General features: G+C 58.4%; 1 protein-coding gene across 2 annotated transcripts; it reads left to right on the top strand.

The window, feature by feature from the left end:
* Positions 1–397: 397 nt before the first annotated feature.
* On the top strand, positions 398–17129 carry RRP1 (ribosomal RNA processing 1). Of its 2 annotated transcripts, XM_027083348.1 has the most exons (13): positions 467–599; positions 1804–1886; positions 3120–3177; positions 4862–4947; positions 6425–6486; positions 8860–8989; positions 9078–9142; positions 9351–9487; positions 12251–12336; positions 13027–13124; positions 13272–13291; positions 14196–14306; positions 15577–17129. In XM_027083348.1, exons 1-13 carry the CDS (start codon positions 467–469, stop codon positions 15801–15803), a joined length of 1296 nt encoding a protein of 431 aa, XP_026939149.1. In that variant the 3' UTR covers positions 15804–17129. The 2 variants fall into 2 exon arrangements, with proteins under 2 accessions (XP_026939064.1, XP_026939149.1); XM_027083263.1 differs by lacking the exons at positions 14196–14306; positions 15577–17129 and having other exon boundaries at positions 398–599; positions 13272–14096.
* Positions 17130–19324: the final 2195 nt, after the last annotated feature.

Below are 19324 nucleotides of genomic sequence, written 5' to 3'. Positions count from 1 at the left end.
CCGACCACCTTCCCCCCGCGTCGTGGCATTTTGTGATGACCTTGGCTGACCCAACATTCACTGGATTCACTGGGGGCTTTCCTCTGCCTGTGCTCGCTGGCGTTCTTTAATAAAAGAAGTGCCTTCCCTCAGCAGCCGGGGGGGAAAACTACGGCACCCCCCAACTCCCCAAAGGCTGGCAAACGCTAATGACCTCCTTCTAATTGCCTGTGTCCAGAGAGACTATCCGCCGAGGCAGAGCCAGATGGATTTATCATTCCGGGCCCGGCCACTAGAGGACGGTGGCGTGCGGCCCGGGCGAGGCCGGCGCGGGCGCGTGACGTCACGCTGAGTCCAAGACAGGCCGGCGCGGGCGTGTGATGTCACGCGGCGCCTGGCAGAAGCCGGCGCGGTCATGTGACGTCACGTCGTGCGCCCAGGCGAAGCGGTGCGGTAACTGATACCCTGGGGTCTCGGCGCGGTCGCCATGGGTCCGCGGGTGCAGCTTCCGCCAGAAATCCAGCTGGCGCAGCGCCTGGCAGGGAACGAGCAGGTGACCCGAGACCGGGCGGTGAGGAAACTCCGGAAATACATTGTCGCCAGGACTGAGCGGGCCGAAGGTGGGCGCGGGGTTGGCGGCATGTGGGAGGGGGCGCCTCGGCGGACGGGCCGGGTGGGGGTCGCGGGGCGGCCACCCGGGCTAGGGGACCTTCCAACCTCGTGGAGTCTCCACGTGGTCGGGCCGAGTGGGCGGGGCCTGCGGCGATGCTTCCACCCGTCTCCCGCTTCCCGCTCGTGCTCCCGCCTGAGCGCTTGGCCCTCCGCCCCTTCCTCACCTTGGCTGTCCTGAAGGTGCGCGGCGCTCACCTCCTGCTGCGGTGGGCACGTGTCCCTATGCGGAGGCTCCGCCTCCCCAGCCGCTTATTTCCTCTTCGCAGTTAAGACCTGCCTTCCTCTGGGAACCGGTCCCCGCGTCAGCCCATATATCCCGCTATCCCTGCTACCCACTGTTAGGGCACCCTGTGTTTTTTCCTCAGAGCGGCATTTATTACTGTTGGTAGTCTTTTTCTTGTGTAATTATTGGGTTGTCGTCTGAGTTTCACGTAGTGTACAGTCCTCAGAGAACATGCTTCCTAAGTGATTCTCAAAATGTGGGTCTCAAAACGTGGCCCCATCAGCAGCTTCGGCATCACCTGGACATTTGTTAGAAATGCAAATTCTTGGGTCCCATCCCCGTACTGCTGAATCAGAAACTCTGACAAGTGGGCCAGAGATCCGTTTTAAGAAGCCCTCCGGGTGATGTGATCCTGTTGCTAAGTCTGAGAACCACTGCTCTGGAACAGGGTGCCAGACACGTAGTTAGGACCTCAGTACATACTTGTTGGGTGATTTTATATGTTCAGTATCTGCCTTCATAACGACCCTGAATGAGGTAACTTGTAATTTTAAAATTTGAAAAGTGCACAAAACCCAGGTGTAACACCGGGTGAATTGTTGCCAACAGACTCATCTGAGTAGACACCAGCCAGACCAGGAAATGGTGCTTCACTAAATTTTGAATCGACAGAAATGGAGTACAGGGCCTGTTGCTTGTAGATTCTCGGCAAATGTTTATTCAGTGAATGAAATGACAGTTATCTGGGGGAGTCCTTCCAGCCACAGGCCCAGCAGGTTCTGAGTTGGGAGGGTGGCTTGAGAGGGAGGGCCGGGTACCTTTACAGTAAGATGACTTCGGTCTAGTTCAGGCGTTCACATTTCTCTGGCTTTGTTCTGGCACTAAAAAGCTGGGTTCATCTGTTCTGAGCGTTGCTGTTTTTGGTGCAGGTGGTTTCACTCACGACGAGCTGCTGAAGGTGTGGAAAGGACTGTTCTATTGTATGTGGATGCAGGACAAGCCACTCCTCCAGGTGAGTGTCTGGGAGGGTACAGAAGGAGCTGGGGCAGCAGGAACAGTGGGAGGACAGGCGAGCACGTTGTCGACCCTCATTTTACTACTGCAGACATGCTGGGCAACGTTTTACAGCTTCGATCCTTTTTGTGCTTTTGATGGCCGGAGGGGCCAGGGCCTTGGGTTACAGTGAGTCTGCGCTTGCTGAGTTGAGCACCGCAGCAACCCTGTTGAACGCCAGCGGCGTCATGGCTGAAAACCGGGTTGTCTGTTCTGTGTTTGTCAGAGATGGCAACGAAGTGCTGAAACGCTGGAAACCAGGGGATGGAATTCACGTCTTCTGAGACGAGTATTTTTTCTGCTAGCCTTTTTTAGAAAAACAGACTTTATTCTTCAGAGCAGTTTTGGGTTCCCAGCAAAATGAGAGGAGGAGCTACTGAGGTTTCCCCCCGCACAAGCACAGCCTCCCCCGTTATCACCCGTACCAGAGTGGGACCTTTGTCACTGTCCGTGGACCTACATGGCACGTGATCATCACCCAGAGTCCATAGCTTACCTTAAGGTTCACTCTTGGTGATGTTCAGTCCGTGGGTTTGGATAAATGTACGATGACATGCATCGTCATCGTGGTATTTTTTTTTTTTTTTTTTTTCATTATGGTATTTTACGACGTAGTTTCACTGCCCTAAGATACTAGTCTTTTTAGAAGTGTTTCCCAGCGGGAATTGTTTACTGCTCAGAATCACCTGGGTGGTGATGGTACTTATTTAAAATGCAGATTCCTGCGCTGTATTCCACGCCTGATAAACTAGAAGCTCTCGGGGGAGGCTCTGGAATCGTCTGTTTAGCCAGTGCACTAGGTGATGCCTGGCACAGTGACACAGGCAGGCAGCTGGTAACTCACAGGGGTCTCATCAGCCCCCTTTCTGCTGGTCAGGTGGCTGTGTGCTCCCAGGCTCCTGTTCTCCCGCCCCTTCCTTTGTCAGCCTCCGTTGCTCAGGGTTCAGCATCGGTCATGCGGGCAGTCCCTGCCCTTGCTTGTTGTGAGGTCCTGTGGGCCCTGGCCTTCAGGGGAGGCCTCTCGCGGCCAGTGTGAGACTTGCAAACCCCACGCTTGCTGGGCTGCGAGGCCCCGTGGAGCCGGACCCCGCGACGAGTGAGGACAGTTGAATGTCTGTCTTACTGCCGTTGCTCGTTGCTGTAGGATCACGTTTGTTCAGGACTGAGGGCGTTTGTTCTGTTTCCTGCGCAGGAGGAACTTGGCAGGACCATTTCCCAGCTCATCCACGCTTTCCAGACCACAGAGGCACGTGAGTATCCCCGCCATGGTCGCACACAGCCCCTGGACACGAGGCCTGTGTTCTGAGAGCGGGAGTGAGGGCCCCGTCCCAGCTGGCGTCTGCTGGTGCTGACGTGGGAGATGCTGTTCTGTTGGTCCTGCACGTGTTCGCTCACTTGCCCAGAGTAGACTCAGTTCAGGAGTCTAGAGGGCTAACCCTTGTATTTCAGAATTACAGAGGCAAGCGGTGTAGTGTCCGCAGCTGTCTGACTGAGTCTCACCTGATGGTGGTGAGGTTCCTGCAGAGCATCTTTCTAACTCTTGCGTCCTTGTTCTGACCAACGTCAGCCGTTCTCAACCCTGCGGCCTGCCTGTTGTGTCTTTAGAAATCCTGATGTCTAGACCCTGGTCCCATTAGGTCAAGCTCTGGGGGTGGGGCCTGGGCGCCAGCATCTGCGACACCCCCTGCCCTGCTCCGAGGGCAGCTAGGGCTGGGCAGCATCACTGGCGTGGACCCCGGGACCGTTGCTGGCGGTGCCCCGGCCGTGTGGGTGGGTTTAGTTCGGTTATGCCTAAGCTGCCAAAGTAGTCAGAAGTAGGGAGCGTGCAGTTACAGTAACTGCGTTTGAGTAATCACTGGAGGAGATCTGTTCTCTATAACTTTTACCTTCTAAGAACCTCCAGAAGCGTTTCTGTGCTCAGTAGAGGGCCAGGTACAGAGCGTTCACCTGGTGACACTTGAATGAGGTAGTGAACGCAGGCCTGTCCTGTGGGAGGTAAGAGGTGCCTTTTGGGGACTTCCCTGGTGGTCCAGCGGGTAGGACTCCGCGCTCCCAAGGCAGGGGGCTCGGGTTCCATCCCTGGTCAGATCCCATGTGCTGCAATAAGAAGTCCGCATGCCACAGTGAACAGCCCGAGCGCCACAACTAAGAGCCGGCGCAGGCCAGACAATAAATAAATAAACATGGAAAGAAAAGGGGGGGGCCCTCTGTGTCCCTCCCGAGGGCTCTCTCCTGGGCATGCAGACGGCTGTCTCCTCCTGTGTCCTCACGTGGTCGTCCCTCTGTGTGTGTCTGTGTCCTCATCTCCTCTGAACGACACCAGTCAGATGGGATTAGGACCACCCCAGTGACCTTGTACCTTAACCACCTCTGTAAAGACTTGTCTCCGAATAAAGTCATATTCTGAGGGATTGGGGGTTAGGGATTCAAGGTATGGGCTGGGGACCTGGTTGAGCCCGTAGCACTCCGGTTCTGACATACTGTTAATGGCAGGGTTTTGTGTTTGATCAGGTGAGTGGATTCAGTGGGGCGAGTGCTGGGGCAGGGCGTGGGTGCCGGGCAGGGTCCTTAGCCTCAGCCGAGGTGGGGCAGCGGCAGTGGTTGCATGGGGAGAGGTGGCCCGAGTGCTGCTTCTCGTGCTGTGGGGGCTTCCAGTGCTCTCTGCCTGGTCTTCAGAGGCTGTGGCTTCAGTTTGCGGTTGTAGCTGGGATTTGCTTTTCTTTCCAAGGTTCTTAAAAGCCCCGTTTTTAAGCCAAATCCGTAGCATTGCTGTCAGCTCAGCACACTCAGGGGCTCAGCACCCCCGAGGCTGGTGCCAGGCGACGTCCTGACAGGGCTTCTTCACGGCCCCTCCCCTCCCCTCCCCTCCCCAGGCAGCTGCCGCTTTCCCCTGCCCCCACCCCTGACTCTCTTCTGGCCTTTTCTTTCCACCAGAGCACCTGTTCCTTCAGACATTCTGGCAAACCATGAACCGCGAGTGGATGGGCATCGATAGGCTGCGCCTGGACAAGTTCTACATGGTGAGGAAGCTGCCTGCCCCCCGCCAGGGTCCCTGCGGTGCTGGGGCACGGCGTCCAGCATCCCAGCCCCTGAGCCCCCCACTGCCCCAGCAGTGCCAAGGACCAAGGCTGCTGGGTGGCGAGCGCCCTGCGGTCTGTTCCCTGTGAGCCTCGTTGGGCCGTGAGGGGAGCCTCGGCCTCACGTGGGGTGCGCATGCCGGGGTTCTGCACAGACTGTCGGTTCAGGGGAGGAGGGTCACAGTTGCCCCTGGGGGAGACTCGGTGGCGAAGCCCTTGCTGCTTTGCTGCCGTGAAAGCAGAGCTTAGAGCCCGGGCCCTGGACAGAGACCCCTGGGTCTGCTCGTGGGGGGCCGGCTTTGGAAGGTGTTTTTCTCTGGGCAGGGACAGTTTACACAGTAGCGTGCAGAATCTTCCTCCTCTCTCTCCTTTCCTGCGCTGCATTCTGGTGAATTTAGCTTACTGCTCTGCGCTCAGAAGTGCAGGGAAAACTGGACTGTGTCTTGCTGCCGCCCCTGTTGAGCTGCACCTTTGTTACTGCGCTGCTGTCCCCTGGGACTGGGGACAGTCCCCAGATGAGTGCTGCTGTCCGAGAGCAGGTGGCCCGATGCGGACACTGGATGGGGCAGCAGCCAGGCCTCGCTGAGCACAGGTCCCCGTGATCTGCCCCTCAGGCCGGCCACCCGCTCCATCTCAGTCCAGGGTTACGCGGTCACCATGTGTGTGATGTCAGGTGTTAGAGTAGGACAGCTGGTGGGCGAGCGCAGGGCTCAGGAGAGAAGGAGGACGGCGCTGATGCGTGTGGGCAGGCGGGGGGCTGGGCGCCGGGCTTCGCACGGTTATAGAACGCCCGCTCATAATTCAGAGGGGCTGTGTCCCAGGATGCAGTGCTGGGCCTTAGGTCGGGGGTTCTGCTGCTGTCCGTGGCCTGTTTCCTACGACCCCCCTGTGGCCATGTCTGGCAGCGCAGCCCTGCTCTAGAGGCTGGTCTTCCTGGCGGCACCACAGGTGTCCTCTGTCGCCTTTCACCACTACGGGTCCCCCCTGCAGGCTTGTTGGGTTCATGCCGGCAGGTAGGGAAACCGGGCAGTCAGCCACTGTGCCGGGGATTGTGGGCAGAGAAGGAAACTGGTTTCTCCCTCGGGTGGGGAGAAGCTCGGGGGGGGGCTCAGAGGAAACAGTCTGTGGCGCAGACCTGGTGGTTCTGAGGCTCCGCTCTCCTGGGGGAGCTCCACGTCGTCCCGTTTTCACTCTGGAAACAAGCCCGTCCCTCGCAGCCGCCGATTGTGTGTGTGGTCACTCCCCGTGTCCCTGCTGTGAGCCCGACGTCCTGCTACTCGTGGGAGGCTGGGCGCCTCCCGCAGGCCCAGGGCCCCAGCAGCTCTCCAGGGCCTGCCATGTGCAGTGGGGTGCCCAGACGACCCGGGGCAGAGGGGAGGTCTGGGTGGTGCCGCTAACGGGGTCTCCTCCTGTGCCACAGCTCATGCGGATGGTCCTGCACGAGTCGCTGAAGGCTCTGAAGACGCGCGGATGGGACGAGAGGTCAGTGTCCCAGAGCGGCCTGCGGCAGCCGTGCCACTCGGGCCGGTCCGGGTCTCTCCTCTACTCATTTGTCAGCTTATGTGGAAGGGTGACTTAGTGCTGGAAACAAAGGCATTTTTAAAATGAAGTTTGTGCACGTGTTCGTGGGAATGTTTGTTTCAGCCTTGACGGTGAGTTCTTACTGGATCAGAACTAAGTCCTCACCAAAGGAGGCGCAGCTGAGCAGCTGTTCTTGTAAAACGTGGCACCTTCAGCTCTGTCATCGGCAGTCATTGCTCTCAGCTCTACAAATACTTGAGCCGTCCAGACTTCACATTTTTGACAGTGGTGCTTGTGTGTGTTCCTCCAAACTGTAAGGGCCTGTGTTTTCTGGCTCACCTCAGGCCTCCCCTGGCACCTGGCAGCTGGGTGGGATCCTCAGGTTGGGCTGGGCTAGGCTCTGCTGCGTCTTAGCTCCTCCCACAACCCCTCCTGGAGACCAAGCAGGGGCGGGGCTCCTGCAGCCTGGACCTGCCCCTTCGCCTGAGGCTCTGCATCCAGGTTACAGCAGCAGGTTTCCAAACCTCCCGGGGGCCGTCTGAGATCACAACAGAAAGTGGGTTTCTGAGCATTTACATTTTAAAGTTTTTGGAATTAATTAAAATTTAAAAAAACCCTTTTTTCTACTTATGAGAGTGATGGATGTTCATTGTAAAGAACTCGGGAAACTTTTTATAAACATTGAAAAGCAATTTTAACTCCAGCAGACAATTACTTTCTTTTTTAAATATATACATATATTTTTTATGGCTGCGCTGTGCGGCTGTGGGATCTCAGTTCCTCGACCAGTGATTGAACCCGGGCCACGGCAGTGAAAGCGCGGAATCCTAACCACTAGGCTACCAGGGGACTCCCCGACAATTACCGATACTTCTAAAGTGTTGCCTAATTGCATGGTCCAAAAGAGGTGTAGCCGGCTGCTTATTTATTTTACTGAGAATGTGTCAAAAACGTCTCATATCAGTGTCCTGGTGCTGCATGGTTTGGGGAGGGCGGGCACTGGGGGAGAGGGCTTAGAAACAGTGTGTTTTGAATTTGTTTGTGATTAAAAAGTGATGGTAAAGGAGTTTATTTTTCAGCCCAAAGATAATAAATCTAGGACCCAGACGTCAGAATAGCTGCCAGCCTAGAGCAGGCAGCTCACGGCCGCGTTATTCTAGGGCCGCCTCATCTTCTGAAGAGCAGCGTTAAACTGTCCCTGGCCTGGCAGCCCCCCGCCCCCATGAAAGGTCAGCAGGATTTGGCCTGCAGTTACTGGAATCACTGTTACAGGTTGAGAACGACTGTGGGTAACTCTACATTTTGGGCAAGGGTGCCTCTTTTAGTGATTTTCATCCTTAAAGTTCTGTGAAGACTTGGGGGTCTCGCTCATTTCCGGATGTAAGATTGTGTTATCCAGGGGGTGGCTAGTGACTGAAGCAGGGTTCAATGTTAAAGGGACGATTTTCTTTCTGTTAATCTTGGGCTTGGGGGTGTGGTTGTTACCATGAAAGTAGTTTCATCCTCATTGTCACTGGTAATTCAGCACAGAGATCCTTTCGCAGAAACTGGTACCCTCCCAGTGCCCTGGGATAACTAGTCCTGCGTGCTGTATCTGCTCTTCTAGCCCTTCTCCGTTCTTAAGAGTAGTGGGCTGTAAGTGTAACATTCCTGTCTGTGTGAAGGTGACTGTCAGCAGCCTGGCAGAGGAGGTCTCTGCCCCTGGCCTGCGTCCCTTCCGCTGAGCCGTGGAAGGCACCCCGGTGTTGTCGGCAGCAGCATTGTCCAGGGAGCTTTTTGAAGGATACATGCTTTACGGTTCAGGTGCAGGGATCTGTATATTAACAAGCACCAGGAGTTTCAGGTGCATCTGGGCCACTAAAGACCGGTCTCTGGAGCTCTCTGACCTGGGATTTCCCAGGCCTCTGAGACCGTTGAGACCCACGTGCCTGGGTGAGGTCTGATGTGACGTGTGACCATCCACGGGTCCGGTCCAGCAGGACCCGGGAGGCAAACTCGTCCCCTTCTCTGGCCTCCATCTCCCTTTGCGTTTGCTCTGTCCTGGGGAGCCTTCCCGCGCAGTTCCCAGCGGGGACAGTAGGGACACCAGACACGGTGGGCTCTTGCTTTGTAGCCGAGGTTCAGTCCTGCTGTGTGTCGTGGTCCTGGCCGTTGCCCGTGGATCTATACTCGCAGGAGTCCTCTGTGCCGGCACAGACCCAGGTCATCGGGTCTTCCTGTGTTGGTGGAGGGGCGTCTGCCTGTGACTGTCCCGTCAGAGCCCCCTGCTCAGGCAGAGTGAACCCATCGCCTTGTTGCCCCTCGTGCTGCTGGACTTGCCTTTTCTTGCCCCAGACAGACCGAGCAGCTGCTGGAGCTGCTGATGACAGAGATCCTGCACCCCGACAGCCAGGCCCCCAACGGAGTGAAGAGCCACTTCATCGAGATCTTCCTGGAGGAGCTGACCAAAGTGGGCGCCCACGAGGTAGGTGGTGGGCGGCAGGGTGAGGGCAGCAGCCAGGCTGCTTGGGTGCCTGAGGCCCAGGAACTGAGCCCCCGCTCTGTCCCCGCAGCTGACGGCGGACCAGAACCTCAGGCTCATTGGGCCCTTCTGCACGGTCGCCGCCCGGACTCAGGAGTGAGTGCGGTTCCCTCCTGCTCACCTGTTCTGTTCTGCTGAGTCCCCAAGGGGGCTGCCCTTAGGAAATTCTGTGTGCTCACGACGGGCCAGCAAGGGGGCCAGCGGGGCTGAGGGGCTGGGGTCAGGAGAGACGGGCACGGGGAGGCGGTGTTTCTTCCCTGGAGGGTCCAGCCTGACGGGTGGCTGCGGTGCGGCTGCCCCTTAGCTCCCTGGTTTTGCACAACATCACTCGAGGCATCTTTGAGGCGATTGTGGAACAGGCCCCGCTGGCCATCGAGGATCTCATGAAGGAACTGGCGGAGGAGCGGGATGGAGACACGCCATCCAGGGAGCCCCCTGAAGGTGAGGACCGTGCTCATCTCATCGGGACGACGGGCCTGCCCTGCTCTGAGCCCACGGTGGCTCTGTGGGAGCCCTGCCTTCACCTCCTGCCCCGTCCCCTCGATTCTGCCCGCCCCATCGAAGTCCTTGCTCAGCTCTGCAGCCAGGGTGACCTTGGGAACAAGCACACACGTTGTTCACTCTCCTAACCCTTGCCCCGTGGCCGTCCACGTCCTCATGGCTTCCTGGGCTCTGCTCCTGCCCTGGGGCGTCTGCCCTGCTCTCCCTTCCCTGGCAGGGTCTCTGCCCTCCGTCCCTCCAGGCCCTACCCCGACCACCCTGTTTAAAGTGCAGCCTCCCAGTGCCTACCCTGCCTCGCTCACTGGGCGTTTCCATGGTGATTCTCACTTTCTGGCATAAATCGCTTGAAGTTACATAAATCACTTGTTCATCTTTCTGGCCTGGCTTCCGCCACTGGATGTCAACTCTGCCAGGACCGGGGACTCTTGGCCATGCTGTGTACCTGGTGTTCGGAGCAGCGCCTGGCACGGAGGGGGCGCCGCTAGATTGCGATGGATGAGTGAGTGAGTGGGTGAATGAACGAGTAGAGGTAGCACTTGTGAACGTCCCTCTGGGGGCAGGGCCTGTGGGCTCCGCATCAGTGGTGTCCAGGCTGGCCTGTCCACCTTGATGCTAAAGTGGGTCTTCGTGGTTCCCCATCTGGTCTCGTGACTGTCCTCTGGGTGACCTGTGCACTGTGTACTGTGGCTTTAGGGGTGTGTGTTGTCCACCAGCTTCAGGACTTTTCTGCTCTTGCCTTTTGTTGTGGTAAAATACACGTAATGTAAGGTTTCCCACCTTGACCACGCGTGAGTGCACTTGTTGTGCAGCTGTCACCGCTGTCCATCCACAGAACTTTTCATCTTCCCAAAGTGAATCTTCCCCGTTGAACACTCCCAGTTCCTCCCTCTGCCCAGCTCAGCTCCTGGCACCCACCGTTCTGCCTCCTGTCTCTGTGAGTCTGACTGTTGATGACTCTGGTTCGTGTCCGTAGGATCAGACAGTATTTGTGTTTGTGTCTGTCTCATTTCACTCAGCATAACATCTTCAGGGTTCATCCATGCTGTATCACGTGTCAGAACGTTCCTCCTTTCTGAGGCCTGATAATATTCCATTGTATGTATTTCACATTTTGTTCTCCATTCATCGGTAGATGGAGTCTTGGGTTGCTTCCATGTTTTAGCTGTTGTGGTTAACGCCGCTGTGAACATGGGTGTACAGATATCTGTTTTGAGACCCTGCTTTCAATTCTTTTTGGTCTATACCCAGAAGTGGAATTGCTGGATCGTATGATACGTCTGTGTTTAACTTTTTAGGAACTGCCATACTGTTCTCCACAGCGGCTGCATTGTCTTACATGCCCCCCAACAGTGCACAGGGGTTCCAGCTTCTCCACACCCTCGCCAGTGTTTGTTGTTGTCTTTTTTTGGTAGTGGCCATCCTCGTGGGTGCTAAGTAGTATCACTGTGGTGTTGATTTGCGTTTCCCTGATGATTATTGGGAACACCGTTTCATGTGTTTACTGGCCGTCCATGTATCTTTGGAGAAATGTCTGTTCAAGTCCTTTGCCCATTTTTGAGTCAGATTTTTTTGTTGTTGAGCTTTAGGAGTTCTTTCTGTATTCTGGGTAATAACCCCTCCCCAGATACCTGATTTTCCAGTATCTTCTCCCGCTCTGTGGGTGGCCTTTTTACTCTGTTGCTAGTCCCTTTTGATGCACAAAATTTAAAGTTCTTATCAAGTCTGGTTGTCTAATTTTTCTTGTTACCTGTGCCTTCAGCGTCATATCCAAGACATCATGGCCAAATCCAATCTCCTGAAGTTTTTGCCCTACGTTTTCCTCTGAGTTTCATTGTTTCTTTAGGTCTTTGATCCATTTTGAGTTAATTTTAGTATATGATGGTAGGTAAGGGTCCACCTTCATTCCTCTGCACGGGGATGTCCAGTGTCCCCCCCACCATTTGTTGAAGGGACAGTCCTTTCCCCACTGGCCGGTCTTGTGCCCTTGTGGAAGTTAGTTTGATGGTAGAAGCGGGGGCTGACTTCTGTGGCCTCTGACTCCCGTGCCCTTGCTGGCGCACCCCTGGGCTTTCTCGTCGGTCAGCACCCCGGCCACGCTGTCCAGCTGTCTTGGACGTCCTTCCTGGCTCCCCCTTCCCCTCCTCCTCTTCCTCAGTAGCCCGAGTCGCCGGCACAGGCTGACCCAGGGGCCCATGGCAGCCTAGGGCCTGCCTGCAGCCCTGCTGTCGTCATTCTGTGCCACACATGCCTGTCCCTCTCGGTCACCTGTTGACCGAACCTGTCTTCTGTAGGTAGTGATGTCAGGGCCCCAGGTGTCTGGCCAGTGCAAGCTTCCTCACCCGAAGCTTCATCTCCCGTCGCCCCTCCATCCAGGCTGCCCCGTGGCTGGACCAGCCGCCCTTCTTCCCCATCCTGGGACTTCCTGCAATTGCTGCCTAAGATGCCCATTCATGATCCCCTCCTGGTTTCACTTTTTGGACTGGTCGGGCCCCACCTTCTCTGGGACGGCTCCCTCGTTTCCAGGCCAGTGTGGGCACTGCTGCCCTCGGGGGGAGGCCGTCGGGGCCCCTGCTATCCCATGCTGTGGGCTCCTGTGCCCAGGTGTGGGCCCTGGCAGGCAGGGCTTCTGGTTCCCAGGTGCTGGGGCCCCGTGACACCTGCGGCACCAGGTGTGTCTGAGTCCCTGGGGCCCTTTCGTTCTAGGCTCCGTCAGTGGGGCTGAGCCTGACCCAGGCAAGGAGCAGTGGGGCGACGACGACGAGGAGGACAGCGCCGGCACCGTCCTGCAGGTGGGTGGCCGGGCCCCGCGTAAGCTGAGCTCCCGGCCTCTGGAAGGCAGAGTGGGGTGGCATCCGTCCAACCCGGGCTTGGAGGAACACAGGTGCCCTAGAGCCTCGTCTGCAGGAAGAAGCGCAGATTTGTTGAAAGTGGAGTTGGGGGCTGGGCGCCGGGAGGCTGGGCTCCGGCTTCACCGCTCGACAGCTGCCCCAGGTCTGCCTGCGGCTCCCCTCGAGGGTGAGGGCGCTGGGGCCGCCAGGGTGACGCGTGCTGAGTGGGGGGCTTTTGGGTCCCCACTCGGGGTCAGAGCTCAGCGGACAGGATCTGTGACTTCAGGCGAGTTGGACACATAGGGTCCTTCCTGATACATTTCAGAAGTTGATTACTTGATGAATTAATACCATTTTAGGTAGCCTGGCTTAAATTTATCGGATTAATTTTACTTGTTTCTCCTGGAGGGTTTACAGTTGTGCAGAGGCTCACCTTGCAGCCCCTCGTGATCCATTGGGCGGCGCTGCCCTGGAGCGTCTGCCGCCACGTGTGCTGGGGACAGCGTTTGCGGGGGGAGGGGCGGAGCAGCGGGGGACCTTGGGGCACAGCCTTGGCGTGTGGTCCTCGTGCTCTTTCTCTCTGTTGGTTCCCGTCCTGGGAGCACCTGCGGGGGCTGACTTTGGCCTCCACGGCGTCTGTCTGTGAAACAGTTCGACTACGAGGCCGTTGCCAACAGACTGTTCGAGATGGCCAGTCGCCGGGACACCCCTCCACAGAACCGGAAGCGCCTCTACAAAGTCATCCGGAAGTGAGTAGCCCCGGGCCCTCCGCTCTCTGGTGGCCTCACCCAGGTGGGAGGGCAGCCGTCTTCAGAGCTCGGGCATGAAGGGGCTTCCTGGGGGCGGCTCCCCCCTCTCCAGAGGCCGTGGCGAGTGACCGTCTCTCGTTCTTTCAGGTTGCAGGCCCTCTCGGAAGGTGAGCATTGGGCCGCCAGGCCTAGACGGCATCTCGTCCTCTTGGGAGTGGATCAGGTGGCGTGTTCTCCCACAGCATGGATGGGTGCAGAGAGGCCAGAGGTGGTGTTTCTCCGGGGGAGGCAGGCTGCGGGCCTCTGCGGCCCTTGTCCTAGTGAAGTGCGGGGGATCTCAGGGCTGAGTGTGCGGGAGGGGCTGACCTGGCGCCCGAGAACCTGCATTTCCAGTAAGTGCCCAGGCCTGCCGCCCTGCTGCTCAGCGCTGCAGCGCCCAGCTCCACTTCTCGGTGTGTGGCTGGCGGAGCCGGTGTGGCTTGTTCTGAAAGACAGTTTCCTAGAAGGTTTAAGACAGAAGATGTAAGCGTTTTTCCCCCAACATTTCATTATGAAAAATTTTAGACACGTGGCAAAGTCGAAAAGGATTTTACAGTGCATACTTGCATGTCTGCCACCTCGGTTCTGCCATCAATTTAGTGTCCTTGTTTTACCGTGTTTCTTCCTCCCCCCGCCCACCCCTCAGTCAGGTTGTACTCCCAAATACTTCACGCTGGGGTTGTGTTTTTTAGGTGAAATTTACATTCAGTGGAACGCATGAATACTGGGTGCATCTGGTGGGCTTAGACTGAAGCACACACCTGTGTGACTCAAACCCACCGGGGCCCAGAAAGGTCACCTGCCCCTTCCCAACATAAGCGTCTGTAGGATGGAGCAAGACATGTCCCAGCGCTCCAGGAACCGGCTCTTCCGGGCGCCGTCTGTTGGTGCCCAGTGAGCTGCCCGCAGCTGCGGCGGAGTCCGGCTGGGGCCTCCTTGCCCGGAGCTCATGGCCGTGGTGCTGGTGGCAGTGGGTGCATTGACCGTAGCCTCCCAGCCCACAGCCTCCTGATGGCCCGCCTTGATCTTTAGGCCTCTTCCCCGAGGACGACATCCCAGAAAAAGCCTACAGGAATCCGCGGGGTGGGAGACGGGTGAGGATGAAGAAGCGCTTGTCCGAATCCCAGCTGCAGAACAAGATAGGTAGGCCTGGTGGGTGGGCTGCTGGCCTGGGGCTTCGTTACCTGCGTTCTGTGCTCCCGGCTCATGTCACCTGTGACTGAGGCCTGTTTCCAGGCGTGATTCCCCCTCCCCAGCCTGCTGCCCCCCAGCGCCCACTGCCCCTGTGTCCTGGAGACGTGGCGCCCTGTCCCCAACGCCCCGCTGCTCAGGGGCTGTTTCTGCTGTCTGGCCCGTGGGCCACTCCCTGCGTTCTCCGCTCTCCTTCCCTGTGGCTCCGGTCTGGTGCCTCTTCCTGACCCTTTTCCATCTTTGATCTGACCTGGTCCGTGCCTCCTCTTGCGTCTCCCATGGCGTCCTCCAGGGAGCCCCTAACCTCGCTGCGCTCTCCTCCTTGATTTTAGAGGCTTCCCCCTCTCCCGTCTTCCCTCCCTCCCCCTTCCTCCCCCTCCCCGCTTCCTGCCTCTCCCCCTTCTCTCCCCTCCCTCCCCCAGCTTGTCCACAGGCCTGTGGTTAGAACGTGACTGACCTTGCTAAGGGCTGTCGTGCGCTCCTGGCACACCCCAAGCCCTGTACCCACTGTAGACCACTGGGGCTGCCCCCTGCAGTGGGATGGGCTGTGCCCACAGCACCGAGCGGGGCAGGAGCCAGAGGCACCCCTGGCTGGAAGGGGACACGGAAGAGGGAGAGGCGGTGGCTCCACCCCCCACTGAGATCCCTCCTGTGTCATCCGTGTGTGGCCAACTGGCCCCAAGTCCTGGGCCCCAAGTGCCCTTTGAAGGGTCTCTCCATTCACCCCCGCTCCGGCCCGGGCCAACCCTGTCCAGCTCGTTTCACACCAGGGCCGCTTAGCAGGCGTGGACTGGCTCACATACTCGCGCCAGGCTGGGCCCTGGACGCTGACTGTCGGCTGTCACGTTGACTGGGAGGCCTGGCCCTGCTTTCCCAGCTGCCCCTTACGACCAGCGTACCCTCTGGCCCCACGTGCACTGAGCCTGGGCCCGCCCGCCCCAGATGTCCTGCCTTTGCCCAGTTCCCTTTCTTCTTGTTCTGTCCTCGTGCCGGTCGTCCTAAAGGCCCACCTCCCGGTCAGCCTCCCTGGCGTCAGGAGCTCGAGTAGGTTTCCCTGCCTGACGGCCGTGGAACTCAGAGCGTTGCTGGCACGGCCTCTGTGTGGTCGGTGCCTCTGCCGAGCACTGTGTCCTCTGCCACCCTGGGGCCGGCACCTCAGTCAGCATCCCAGCAGCTGGAGCCGGCCTTCTCGCCGCCTCTTTACTAGGCCTTGCCATTTCAGGGGGAGCTGCAGAGGAGGCCTCGCGTCCAGACCCGAGCCCGGCATCCGCGAGGCGGCGCCGGAGCGCAGGGGCCGACCCCGCCGTGCCCCGGGAGCAGCCCGGGGGCCGTGGCAGGAGAGGGGCCCCCAGGAGGCGGCGGCGGCCTTGGGCGGGCGCCAGAGCGAAGGCGGCCGATGGCCAGGCGCCAAAGGCGAAAAGGAAGCGGGCCCTGGAGGGCCAGAAGTGATGTCCACCAGGCGCTCCGGGGAGGATGAGGGGACGGGACAGTCAGGCTGGGTTCCCGAGACTCTGGACACCGACCGCTCCCCGACTTACTGTGTCGGGAAGTGGCAGAGGTCAGGACTCAAGGGGGTTGGGCCCTCACTTAGCGCCTGCGTCCCAGAACGTGCTGCGGCTGTGCTGACCTCGGTCAGGCCGGCGGACCCCCGGGACTGGAGCCTCCCTGCAGGCACCCTCCCCAGGCAGGGGACCGGCTGCCCGCCGGGCGTCTGTAAATAAAGTGCCACGCGGTGCCTACAAACCCGTCCTGCCCTGGTGCGTTTATGCGGGTTCTCTGGGGGCGTTTGTGTTTTGCACCTGAAGTCTGTTGACGCGGTCCTCAGACACGCTCGGCAAGATGAGGCCGAGGGTTACCAGCGTCGTCTGGACGTGCACTTCATCAGCTCGGGCTGGGAGCTGACAGTGAACCGGTGCTTTGGGCAGGAGGGTCGGTTCCCTGCCCGCCCCTTGTCCGTGACTGAGGCAGAGCTGGATCTGAGGTCCCTGTGAAAAAACCAGACCAGCAGGTAACAGCGAGTCAGCATGGCCTTGGCACCTGGGAGGGAGGCTTGTCGTCAAAGGAGGACCAGCGTTGGCCTCCCAGGAAGCGAGGCATTTCACCTTTAATGTTTAACATGGACATTCTTCTGGTCAGTGCGCCCTCTTCTTTAATAATTACAGCGGATGGACAGTGTATGTTTGAAAGGCCACAAACAGGCTGCTCTAGTCCGCATCAGATGCAAGTTAGCTCATGCATAAGCCAGAACGACTTCCCCAGGCCTCAGTATGTGAACATTCCTTTCACCACCCCAAAGCGGCTTCAGGAGACGTCCACCGCAGACTGCCGGCGGGCAGGGCTGGCTAACGGGCGAGGTGACCTGGCTGATGACCCTCGAGCCGTCACTTCCTCCCCAGCTGGGACCCTGGGAGGGAGGGCGCTGCTGCTATTAGCGCTGTTTTGTGGGTGCGGGCAGGTGTTTTTTTTGTTTTTTATTGGAATTTCTTTGATCAAAAAGTATGGAAGCAGCCATACTATAGAAGTTTCTGGGGGGAAAGAAGCAGCCGTCATTCCTGATTGCAGTTCTTAAACCAGTGCCATTCTCCTGTCACTGTTCTCAGGCCACGTTGTATGAACATCTCCCGTGTCTTCAGGATCCTTCAACTGTAACCGTGTTACGTAGCTGTGGGCACTGGTGGGCTGTGGGTTGCAGTTGCTCTGATGGGCAGTGTTTCTCCGGTGTGAGGAAACGTTCCCATCGGGCAAAATGAGGAAATTAAATACGAACGCCAGCCATTGTGCCCCAGGAAAGCTTGTGTTCCAAAGGGGGCATCATTTTTTTTAAGCGCCTTGTTGAGATATGGTTCACGCTCCAGAAAACATTTTCACCCATGAGGATGCCTGGGCCCCTCCCAGCCCCCGCCCCAGCCCCTGGCAACCGCTAACGACTTTCTGTGCTGCCTTCTCGGTCTTCAGATAGTGAAAATCAGTGTGTGGCTTCCTTCAGCGTGTGTTCAGCGTTCATGCGCCGTGGGACTTGTGTCAATTTATGGCTGAGTAGTAAATACCCCGCTGTGCGGATGGGCCCTCTTGGGCGGGAGCATCGCAGAAGCGACGTTGGCTCTCCCTCGGTCCCGCCCAGGCCACCGGGTTTCCACCTGCCCTGCAGTTGGGAGGGGGGTCTTGAGAAAGTGACCTTCCCCCTGGGGGCTCACACAGTGTTATAGGAGGGGGCTCTGGAACTCTGGTGCCCAGTTTCTCATCAAACTTCCGCTTATTCATTGACCCGTGTCAGCAGCCCAGGTTTCCTGTCTGATCCAGTGGTTACACGTAATCCCTTACTGTCACGTACGTTACTGCTCAGCGCAGCCTCCGGTGGGAACCCTCAGGCCGGCTCCTGAGACCCTTCCCCAGGCGCTCGCTCCCTTGCCCTCGTCACGGCAGGAAGCCCCAGCCCTGGGCCAGCCATGTCTCCAGAGAGCGCTGGCTCCTTTGGGGGCCCGGCCCTGCGCGGCCCCGGAGGAGCTGCTGTGGGTGAGGGTCCTCTGGGCCCCTCGTCTTTCTTACTGAGATTTACTTTACAGACCGTACGATCCAGTGGTTCTTAGTATATTCATAGGGTTGTGTGTCTGTCGCCTCAGTCCATCTTCGGACATTTTCATTTACCCCCAAAGAAACCCTGTGCTCAGGGGAGAAAGCCTGAGGGAGGCTTTTGGACCACCAGGGGCCCCCACCATGAGATTATTGGCCACCAGGCTAAGACGTTCATTTATAGTTTCCTGGAGCAGTTGGGGTCTAGGACAGATATCACTGTGTCTGAGTGACCTAAGAGCTTCCAGTAGCAAGTGTGTTTTTATAGCTTTGCGGTTATGACTGGCTCCGCTAAAGGTTCTCTTCTCGGGAGACTGGATGGTCGCTCTGGAGCTAGGTCGGGGACCACCGCCACCACCCCCGCCACGTGCCAGTCCACGTGGACTGACCCGGAGCTTCGTCCTGATAACAAGATGGCAGTCGTGTCGTGGGGTTCTCGGCTCCTCGCCCTGGCTTGCTGAGAAAGGTCCAGAACAACAGCCCGAAGTTCTTAAAGTGCTTACATCAGCCTGTTTGCTCATCACACACTCCAGTGGCCCAAAACTCCGTTGTAGCCGGGACCAGTGGGAGCCAGGCTGACTACTTTGATTCAGCGCCAGTGGGGGTAGCTCTGGCCCAGGCGGAGTCTAAGGGCTGCATGGGAAGGTCTTGTTCCGGGAGGGGTGGGCATGAGGGGGGGCCTGTGTGCTGCAGACGGTTCACGCAGGGGAGGGACCTGCCAGGGCCGTTTGGGACCCCCCCTCGGGTAGTGGGGTGGGGTGGATCTGGGGACAGTCCCACCAGCAGCTGAGACCGGGTCCTGGTCCCTCCCTAGGAGAGTCCCTGCCTGCTCTGGGCCTATTTCCTCATCTGTACATGGGGCGCGGCCAGTGGTATCAGGCGATGTCACGGGGCATCCCTGACAAGTGGGTGGTGGCCTGCCGCTGGTGTCAGCAGGACGGAGCGTGGGGTGCCGGGGGAGGGACGATGGAAACCAGCCTCACCTGTGTCCTTTCCTGGGAGGCGCTCAACCGAGTGAGGATTTGTGCAGCATCTTGCAACAGCTGCCCCAGCGCCCTTAGAGGACAGGAGGTGGGCGGTCTGCGCCCGGCCCCTCCTGGTGGTTCCAGGGCAGCGCCCGCCCCCAACCCCTGGGATCCGGCCACACGTGGGCGCCTGCACACCTCCCGGCGCCCCCGATCGCCCTTTCCTTTTCTCCATCTCGCTTGGGGGTCCGAGCTGCATGATTTCCAGTTTTGATGTTCGGTGTTTTGGGGGCTGTGCTCCCTGGCTGGACCTGAGACCTTCGGGTGTCCCGTGCCCCTGGCAGCCCACCTCCCTGCCCCTCTCCGCAGTCACCCCCTCCCTTATTTCCTCCCCCTCCCCTCCCCCTTTCCTGCTTAAACGTTTATTCAGTCTCG

Source organism: Aethalodelphis obliquidens, unplaced genomic scaffold (genome assembly GCF_003676395.1).
Source record: "Aethalodelphis obliquidens isolate GAN/ISIS:26980383/991018 unplaced genomic scaffold, ASM367639v1 scaffold1, whole genome shotgun sequence".
Classification (NCBI taxonomy): domain Eukaryota; kingdom Metazoa; phylum Chordata; class Mammalia; order Artiodactyla; family Delphinidae; genus Aethalodelphis; species Aethalodelphis obliquidens.
Note: the sequence above shows the minus strand (reverse complement) of the source record. Positions and strands in the feature narration are given on the sequence as shown.

Excerpts from the sequence above, each read along its gene's own strand:
- RRP1 (XM_027083263.1), top strand. The coding sequence starts at position 467 with ATGGGTCCGCGGGTGCAGCTTCCGCCAGAAATCCAGCTGGCGCAGCGC. Across the intron at positions 1,887-3,119 it reads AGGACAAGCCACTCCTCCAG|GAGGAACTTGGCAGGACCAT; the intron begins GTGAGTGTCTGG and ends TTTCCTGCGCAG. Across the intron at positions 4,948-6,424 it reads GCCTGGACAAGTTCTACATG|CTCATGCGGATGGTCCTGCA; the intron begins GTGAGGAAGCTG and ends CCTGTGCCACAG.